The sequence below is a fragment of the Oryctolagus cuniculus genome, chromosome X (assembly GCF_051225735.1).
Source record: "Oryctolagus cuniculus isolate XC-2025 breed Fujian yellow rabbit chromosome X, ASM5122573v1, whole genome shotgun sequence".
Classification (NCBI taxonomy): Eukaryota; Metazoa; Chordata; class Mammalia; order Lagomorpha; family Leporidae; genus Oryctolagus; species Oryctolagus cuniculus.
The window spans coordinates 117,766,442-117,776,500 of NC_142888.1; the positions used below are offsets into that span (position 1 = coordinate 117,766,442).

At 43.9% G+C, this 10,059-nt stretch overlaps 1 protein-coding gene across 20 annotated transcripts in view; it reads right to left on the bottom strand.

Moving 5' to 3' along the window:
- Positions 1–9,504, bottom strand: part of ATP11C (ATPase phospholipid transporting 11C (ATP11C blood group)) — a 207,067-nt gene extending 197,563 nt beyond the window's left edge. For 7 of the 20 annotated variants that reach the window (XR_016227723.1, XR_016227720.1, XM_089323868.1 and 4 more), the window contains exons 1-2: positions 9,351–9,472; positions 8,436–8,534 (exon numbers count right to left, since the gene is read on the bottom strand). Coding sequence is in view for 16 of the 20 variants with exons in the window: in XM_089323868.1 (XP_089179994.1) it covers positions 8,436–8,462 (27 nt within the window). In the remaining 4 variants the exon portion in view is untranslated. Of the gene's footprint in view, positions 1–8,435; positions 8,633–8,996; positions 9,308–9,350 lie in introns of those variants that run through there. The other 13 variants (XM_051831579.3, XM_089323871.1, XR_016227721.1 and 10 more) reach the window with 11 other exon arrangements.
- Between the last annotated feature and the right edge of the window lie 555 nt (positions 9,505–10,059).

Below are 10,059 nucleotides of genomic sequence, written 5' to 3' on the forward strand. Positions count from 1 at the left end.
TCTCCCACATCAGTCCCATGAACCTTTTTCCTTTGCTGATTCACGTTGTATACTTCTCCTATAATAAATCAACCCATGAGTGTGTGTAGACGCTAAGTTCTGACTGTCCAACTTGGGGATGTTTGGGGGACCTCTGATCCAACTGAAGTAGCAGGAAATAGTCTATCCAACAATTTTGTGAGATACATATTATTATCCCCATTCTTTAGATGAAGAAATTGAAGTACAGGGCAGTGAATGGAGAATGTGATCAGAAATTAAATACCTTAGTGCTTACCATATGATATACAGCTATTCTTAAATTTTAGTGAGCCTAAGAACTGCCTGGAGTGTTTGCTAGAAGTGCACTTTACTGGAAACTATCATCTGAGATTTGGATTCTGTAAGTTTAATATCCAGAAATCTGTATTAATTATATGAATCCAAAGGGATTTTTATGTAAATAGTCCAAAAGCAACATTTTGAGAAACAGTTTGATGTATATGAACTACAGCAAGCAGTGCACAATTTCTTGAACTAGGCAGTAAATGGAAGAAATAGGACTTGCATTAACCCTTTCAACATAGTTGAGGCACATTTCACAACACAACTGCTTCCAAATCCATCAAACTCTGCAGTTCCTCTGGTTTGCTCTGTCTCTTGCTATAGGTGTATCTACCCTGTTGGTGTTGATTGGATGAAAACAGAGGAAAGTATCTTACATTCCCAGCACTGAATACTGAGTAGTATCCTGAAAGTAAATATTGCACACTTACATTTGGTTTAAGTCAAATGATACACATCTCTTAAGAGAATTAACATTGCAGCTCTGATTTTCAAAGTATATTTGATATGCTAGTGGTAACAGAAAATATAAGCTTATCAACTACATTTGACAAAAAAGAATATGAATTCGCTTACAATTTTAGAAGCTGAGGACACTATACTGATTATAATGTTCTATGAACCTCCAAGAAAGGGGAAGGGGCTAAAAACTATCTTTCTGGTAAAAAGGGAAAACAGCAAGCAAACAGAAAACTTCTCCTGATTTTTTCTTTAAATGGACATGCAATTATTTTTTTTTCTCATTTACTTGTACAATGAAAAAGAAGTATTTTCAGCACTACACACATTTCTATAGTACAGTCTGAAATGGTGGCTGCTTACTCAACTGATCATTTTTCACCTGTTACTACTGACTCCGACTATGTTGTCAATTCAGTTCAAAACAATTTAGTAAGTATTTATTGAACATCTGCTATTTATCTGATGCTGTACTAGCTGTAAATCATTATCAAAAATGCTCTTCTGATTTTCTAAGAATATCTTGGTGAGGAGGTAGGACTAGGAAAGCACTGTCATCTTAATACTTCAAGACAACATATAGGGGCCAGCGCTGTGGTGTAGCGGGTAAAGCCACTGCCTACAGTGCTGGCATCCCATATGGGTGCTGGTTCGAGTCCTAGCTGCCCCACTTCTGATTCAGCTCCCTGCTAATGCACCTGGGAAAGCAGCAGAAGATGGCCTAAGTGCTTGGGCCCATGCTTCCATATGGGAGACCTGGAAGAAGCTCCTGGCTCCTGGCTTCTCGTTCTAGCTTTGGAGTTTGGGAAGTGAGCCAGTGGATGGAAGATCTCTCTCTCTCCTCCTCTGTAACTCTGCCTTTCAAACAAATAAATAAATCTTTTTAAAAAATGGTGTAACCCAACTGTTAAAAAAAAGACAACATATAACTAAGGAACCTAAAAACAAATAGTATTTGCTTAAAAAAGATAGGCCTCATCAGTCCTCTCATATTCTATTAAATAAATATGGGGTGAGAAATCAATGACAGTCTATTTCACAAATACAGATTAACCACCTAAATCTGTATATCCATGATCCCAATATCATCTGTAAACCAAATCTTGTATATAATCAAGAAGTCAGCCAAACCAGCAGTCCATCCATACACTGCAATAATTGAAGGGCTGTCTGCCAATGTGCTGGCACAGGGCACCCTGCACCCATATCTGCAGTGCTGAGCTCTCATTTATCATTAAGCTGCAGTAGTGTTAACATATGCTCCAGTTATGCTAATATGCTTGTTTTATGATCACCACTGATCCACCCTTATACCAGGCCAAGAAGACAAACCTTAAGTGCACACAAATAAATTCAAGAGCAGCACTTAAATTTTTTGTGGAATCCCAGATCTTTACACCCAACCAGAAAAATTCCTCCAATTTCAAGGATTTCAGATATACAAAATTAATCTGTATAAAGCACTAATGCTGGCTTTGTGGTACAGTGAGTTAAGCAGCTGCCTAAAATGCCAGCATACCATATGAGTGATGCTTCAGGTTCCAGTTACTCCACTTTGTATCCAGCTCTCTGCTAATGCACCTGGGAAAGCAGTGGAAGATGGCCCGGGTGCTTGGGCCCATGCTGCATATGAGGGAGACCTGAATGAAGTTCCTGGCTCCTGGCTTCGGCCTGATCCACCCCCAGCTGTTGCGACCATTTAAGGAGTGAACCAGCAGATGGGAGATCTGTCTGTACCTCTCTCTCTGTAACTCTGCCTTTCAAATAAATAAACTGAATCTTAAAAAAGAAATCACTACTAATATACAGAAATCTACCACCTTGAAGAAAAAAACAGTATTTTAATTTTGTATCCTATGCATTCACCACCCTCTTTGAGAGAATTAACTGATCATGCTAGACAAGTAGTCAGTCTTGATTTTTTTCCATCACTCAACAAAGCAGTATTTGAATTGACTCAATGCACTAGCTGTTTACACAAAATGCAGACACAGGAAGGTTAGCGTGGTTCTTCCAGGAGGCACAGGACATGCTTTACCTCTCAGGACCCACCGTCCATTGGGTAGTCAACCAGCAACTTGCTTGAGGAAACAACTTTATTTGAATGGCTTGACCTGCCCAAGTCTCACCTGTTATTAAAGTCCCTTAGAAATATTGGAAACCTGATATAGAGGTACTCCATAGTACTCACTAAAGAGCTGAATCATTAGTAATAACCACAAACAAAAGGAACACACAGAGCACCCTTATAAAAGGCATTTAGGAGACCTTCAGAGTTTTATGTTGCTTAATTAGTAAAAGGCAGATAAGGGGAAAAAAGTGGAGGGGGGGACAAAACCTGTTTATACTTGTGTGAAGTTTTATTTCAACTTTTTAGGGGTTCATTTCCAAATAGGTTTCTCACCTTGCATGGTGTCAGCACCGCACCTATCTGCTATGGATATGTCATACAGAAAGTGTCAAATGCAAACAACTCCTTTTCATCTAACATCCAGACAAACAGAAAATAATTGAGATTGGATAATCTATTTTTGATAGAAAGACAAATGACAAGTAAATAATAGTAACTTATTCAAAAAGATCAGATTCTGTGGTATTCACAAATATATGAGACACAATACATCATGCCCCCTCTATAGCCATACATGCAATAATTAAAGCTCCTAAAGACAAGAACCTAGTCTGTCGTGCTCACCCATGTGTCCCCAGGACCTACCATAGTGCCCGGCACATGCTCACTGAATATTTGTTGAACAGAATAATGTTCTGCAAAACCATAAAATGCAGTAATCATTCAAGAAAGACAACACTTTGGTCAGCATAGCTTCAGTATTAGCTTTCATTCTAATTCTTTAAAAATCAGTAATCAGGGGTCAGCGCTGTGGTGTAGCAGGTAAAGCTGCCACCTCCAATGCAGGCATCCAATGTGAGCATCGGCTAGAGTCCTCCCTGCTCCACTTCCAGTCCAGCTCCCTGCTATCGTGCCTGGGAAAGAAGCACAAAATGGCCCAAGTACTTAGGTCCCTGCACCCACTTGGGAGACCTGGAAGAAGCTCCTGGCTTCAGCCTGGCCCAGCCCCAGCCATTGTGGCCATTTGGGGAGTAAACCAGCGGATGGACGATCTCCCTCTCTGTTTTTCTGTCTTTAAAATAAATCTTTTTACAAAATCAATTATTGGGAGTCAGCACTGGGCATAGTGGGTAAAGCCGCAGCCAGCAGTGCTGGTATCCCATATGGGCGCCGGTTCGAGTCTGCTCCGCTTCTGATCCAGTTCTCTGCTATGGCCTGGGAAAGCAGCAGCAGATGGCCCAAGTCCTTGGGCCCCTGCACCGGTGTGGGAGACCTGGAAGAAGCTTCTGGCTCCTGGCTTTGGATCGGCACAGCTCCAGCCATTGCAGCCAGTTGAGGAGTGAACCAGTGGATAGAAAATCAATCTCTCTCTCTCTCTGCCTCTCCTTCTCTCTCTATGTAACTCTCACTTTCAAATAAGTACATAAATCTTTTTAAAAAACTAATTATCAGTATATGGTATATCCCAATTAACTAGAACTCCTCATTTTTCAATCATTCCGGATATGGAGATGTTTACTATAAATCCCTTTCTCTAAGTAAAGTGTATTATTTGTATGAAACAAAAGATATTCATTCAACAAATATTCACTGAACACCTTCTGGGCACCAAGCACTGTGCTAGGAGTTAAGGATACACTGTAAACTGTCCCTGCCTTCAAGCTGCTTTCAAGTCTAGGACAATTTTTTCTCAACTGGGTTCCTCCTCCAGTTGGATAGAAGTTAATTTATTGCCCACAATGCATGCCCTAGGGTATTACAGCTTAATTCTCTCCTGGTTGAGAAAGACTGGTCTAGAGAACCACAGAAGTTAAAAGATAATTATAATGCAATATGATAATAAGGTTTCTTTTAGGTAGGAGCAAGTTCAGTTGTTAAACCTAGATGTGTATGAACTGATAGGAATCAAGACACACAGACTATTTATGAAGCTTCTGTGAATACAAAATTACTGTGCTATACACATGCAAATATATCTCTACAGTAATAAAGTCGATATTTGCCAGACTCAGTAGTGTCATGCCAAGGTTATCAGAAAAGTGAAAACAAAAGAAAAGTTAAATTAATCTGATAATTTAAGGAGGAAACCAAAAACCTTCTTGTTTCTGGAAAAAAAAGAAAGCAATAACCTGAATTTCTTTGTTAATTGTCTCCACATATTGTTTCATGAGATTGGCCTTACCCTGGTTTCAAAGTAATAAATTGCCTACCTATTTCATCAACTTTTATTTTGCATTTCCCATCTCATTTTGAATTTTCATTCTTGCTTATATAGTCTAATTTCTTTCCAATACTGGATGTCTTTGACTGCTAAGATGTTTTTTGTATGATATTATTACCATGTGCTGCATGCTTATGGAACCAAAGCAATTTGAGAATTAGAGATATTAATTTACTACAGTTTCTCATACCTACAATTAAGCTTTCATTATCAATTGTGTAGAAATATAAAACTGGTAAATATTACTCTCCAACAAGCTAAACTGACAGCATCCAGTTGGCCAAGTTCCTTTTCAAATTTATGAAGAAATATCTTATTTAAATCTTTAGCATGAAATAATATAAGCCCAAAAGAAGGGAGGATTCTTGTTTAGACTTTCAATAAATCTTTTAACCCATGTGAAAATATAATCACTGGAAATTTTATTAAGTTTAAAAGACAACAGAATAACTTAAAAGTTTGTGATGCTTAAGTCTCAACTAGTAAAGACTTCTGATCAAATATGCCTTTGAAGGAAACAAATTGTACAGATGAAGCTATTATTATTTATTTTTTTAATTTATGGAGATGTGGACTGGGAACATGAGGTGTTTTAATGCATTCAGAAATATCCAACTCAAATCTTTTAATACACCTCCTACATGCCTAAATCCTAATATGCTATATACCAAATTCATCCATTTCTTTCTACCTAAAGACTGTCATTAACTCATCAAAAAGGAAGGAATGCAATTATTAATGGCAAAGATGTCAAGGATATATCTTTAAAAAATATAATGAATCACTATTTCTTTTAGCTTGGAAGTGGAGAACCTAGGGAATTATATGTTAGCATTTTTAAAATGACCTAGCAAAAATAACTGAGCTATGAAAGATAAGACTCCTAAGAGATTTTTATTTGCCACAATGAGTTTAAAATATAAAGTCCTTTTCTAACAAGGCAGCTCTCTAGTTTTCAATGACCAACAAGTATAATCAACATCACTGTAATTTATTTCCCATTCAAAGCCAATTTCAAAAACCTCTAAGTACACCAAAATAAACAAATAATTTTGAAAGGAATCCAAAACCCTATCTATCTCTAAAATATTAAAACAATTATAAGATAGCACACAACTTGATTACATGTTGCTGTGCCAGTCTCAAGTCTCACCTAAGTCTTTAATTGTAGCCTTCTATTGATTCAAAAGGCAGTGCCCCTGAAACAATCTTTGCCATGCAAAAGATAAGGACAGCATGTGCTTTATTGATTTAAGGAATCTAAAATTTTGCCCCTACCACAAAAAACATAAAGTCATGCTTAGCAATGAATATTTGATAATGTTTTGCATTTAGTCCAATGGTTTGCAGTTTAATTTCTTGCCTTAGGCCCAGGGCTCAGCTACAACCCCAAAGAACCTTCCAGCTTACTGTACTGCTGCAAATTTCCAGGACTTACCATAGTCATGGTTGTGCAGAAAAACGTGAGCAGTTGGACATTCCAGCTTAAACAATGAGGTCAAAGCTCCCTTCAGTGTAAGCGAAAGTGATCCTCTGCAGAGATCTTGGTTGGGGATGCAAAGTACTAGTCTCAAACCTGCAGGCTGGCACTTCAACAACTGCTGCAAATTCTACTGCATGCCCAGCCTCTCTGGGCCAGCACTGCTTAATTACTAGACTCTGATACAATGCAGATCATTCACTCTTAATCAAAAGGCAAGCAAACGGGGCCTTTAGACCAGTACCTGGGATGCTGAGTTTCAAATATCCACATCCTTTTTTAAAAAATGGGATTTCAATAGCTCAGTTTTAAGTTAATCACGTTTATGTGATCCAGAGCTCAGTCGTTTTCCAACATGGGTATGCCATATGAAAAGATCACCTTTTTCCTAAATACTATATTTAGCTCTCCTTGTCATTTTTCCCTGTCACCACCAAACAACACTCTAAGATGACAAGAATCTATGAGAACAGACCCATGAAGTACAATGCTCTTTTAGTCTCAGGATGAATTTGAGAAACATATTTTAGTGACTTGCTTTAGCAAAGTATCCAGTACAAGCCATTTTTATTAATTTCAAGCTCCTTTATAGGTACACCTTCAAATGCTTGGTGGTACAGGTTAATGATCTGCTCCAATTTCATATGGCATGGTTCTAGGTAAGGTTCACATTTAGAAATACACTAACATACCACTATTTTGATAAAGATATCCTCAAAAGGGATAAACAAGTTATTACTTTCAACTAGGGTATATTTGTGAAAGTTTCAAATACAGGGAAAAACTGAGAGCAAATTCATCTGAAATATGAAAAGTGCATTAGTAACGCTCTGATTCAGGAATAATTGCACGAAAAGAATGAAATCAGCAAGTTCTCCAACATGTGTTCTAAGGGGGAAAGGGGCTAGAAAGAGCCTGGCACTCAATCTTTTTTTTTTTTTTTTAACTACAGAAAAATCAAAATTTGCAGATGAGCCCTTTCTTTCACATCATTGGCAAAAATAAAATCCTATTCCCACCACCTCCTCTCGAAATTAAGGGAGTTGCTACAAATGCCAGCATGGAAGTAAATGGCCCCTTTTCTGCTCCATTCTTAACATACCCTCTTAGGAGTAAACAGGCTACTCAAAAAAAAAAAAAAAAAAAAAGCAGCCTCAAACCGAGTTTCCATGGACCAAAGTCCCAGGGCAATGAAATTCCCTCTCCTGGGGACTTGGCAGGGGGGAAACGTGGACGGAACAGTGCAGCCGCAGCCTGCCTTCCCTCCGTGGGTTCCATGTCGTGGGCGTTCAGTTGTCCCCGAGGTTTCACACTGGCGCTCGGTGCAGCGGCGGTGCAGCCACCCCGCTTCTCCACCTGCACCCAGCCCGCTTTTACGATGCCCTCAAGGTAGCTTCGTAGGCTGTATCTGGAAAGTTTGCCCTGCCTCTGGTCACCAGCTACCCGCTGGGACGAGCCCCAGGTAAGAGCTGAGTCCTGTCCTAGCCTCCTGCTCCCTCGGCCCCCAGCTTCTCCTTTGGGCCACAGTGACAGTTCTAGTTTTATGTCCATGTGCTCCTGGCAGAGGAAACAAAAGAAAGCTTCCTCTCGGATCATAAAACGCCATCTTCGACTAATTGGCCAATTGAGAGGCGCCCGGGTCGGTCCCCCCAGCACCCAGCTCGAGGGCGGCCTCCAGCGCCGGGGAAATTGTCCTGGGGGTAGCGGTGGGAGACCCCGACCAGCTTCCCCGCCCCGGCCGCCTGGGCAAAGTGTTCAGGTCAAAAGGAAAAAGGGTGTTGGTGTCTGCCAAAGACGCTGCTCCCCTCTCAGGAAATTGTGTTGAGGGACCCGGCGAGCACGCCGAGCGGCACGCGGGGAGCCGCAGCGAGAGTACTTACAAAACGACTGAAGGTCCGGCGGAACATCGCGTCCAAGGCTGTCCGGCGCTGGGCTGGGCTCTCCTGGGCTATCTGGGAAGGCGCCGTCCACAAAACACACTGCGGCGTGGGCCAGCGGCTCAAAGCGGGTAGCGAGGAGGGCTGCCCGGCCGCCCGCCCGCCCGTCGCCTGCCCTCCTTGGCTCTTCGCGCTTCCCCGCCCCCTCGCCCCCGTGCCGCCCGCGCCCTAGCGCCCGCGGCCCCCGCGGCCCCCGCGGCCGCCGCCCCGCCTCACTCACGGCCCGCCCGTCCCGGGGGCGGCGGCCCCGTTGCGCCCCCTTATTTAGCCCCCAGCAGCCCGCAGCGCCAGCGCGAAAGAGCTCGGCGCGCGGGGGAGGGATGGCGGAGCCGCGCTAGGTTCCTCCTGCGGGGAGGGGGGGGCGCCCCGATCTCTCCGCCAGAGGGGGGCTCGGCACCCCGCTCGCAGTCCGTACTCTCCCCAAGCGCAGTGCCACCACAGCTGCCTCCCCCGCTGGCCTCCGAAGCCACCCCACTCAGGACACGAGGGACCAATCCTCCCCACCTCGCCTCAGCCCGCCGCTACTGCCCTATCTCCTGTCGGAAGCGACAGCGTCCCTCACCCGGCCCCTAACTCGTCCGCTGCGCCGCTTCACTCGCAGCTTCTCCTCAGCCCGCGCTCTCGTCCGGCACTCGGGCTGGGGAGCCTCAGGGAAGCCCGCCCGCCCTGAGCCCGCGAAACGGCCGGGCTCGCAGCTTCCCGGCTGAGAGGAGGAGCCGGGCTCAGAGCAAGGAGTAGGGACAGGCAGAGCGCTGTGGAGACCCCAGCGAGGGCGGGGTGGGGCGGGGCGCGGGCGGGGGGAGTAGTTATGAAAGCGGCCCCCTTCTCATCCCTGAAAGGTGAGTTTTCCGTTCCCACCTACGCAGCTTTCCCTCCTCTAGTTCTTTCTCTCGTTTTGCCTCCGCACCTAAGCCTTCTTACTTCCACCTTCTCTGTGAGGTTGTAAAGTCGGGCTTTGTGTCGTTGCTGCTGCGCAGCGGGGCGGGATTTCCCAGTCACTCCCCCCCCCCCCGCCGCCGTCGCCACTACCCCAACACCCCCCCCAACACGCCTTCGTGCTTCTCCCAAAGCAGCCTGGGAGTTGTAGTCCAACCATTCCCCTACTCCTCGTAAAGCAGGCTGGGAGCTCCCCCACACGCCCGTCAGGGATTTGCCCAGAGAGTCGAAGGAGGAAGCGGCTGAAACCGTGGCGCCGAAATGCGGTTTTCTACACTGGCTGGATGCGGCGGCCAGAAGCGCTCAGAAGATTCCTACCAGTGGGAAATGAGAGAAAGATAACTTCTACAAAGTCCCGAATGCAGGGAGACTTCCCTAGAACGTGAATTTTGCGCGCCGGGAAACCTTCTAAGCCCTTGGCCCCTTCGTAGAACTGAAATTTGAGAAACTTGAAAAATGAAAGTTGGGTTTAGAATTGCACTGAGACTAGGCTTGCCCACCCCCAACCCCAGCCCCACTCTTTGCGCCGCCCTCTAAGGCAGGGCCTGAGGCTGTTGGAGAAAAACTTGCAGATTCTTCTGTTAAAGTGAAGGAAAAAAAAAAAGTGAAGGGAGTTCAAAGACCTTTACTG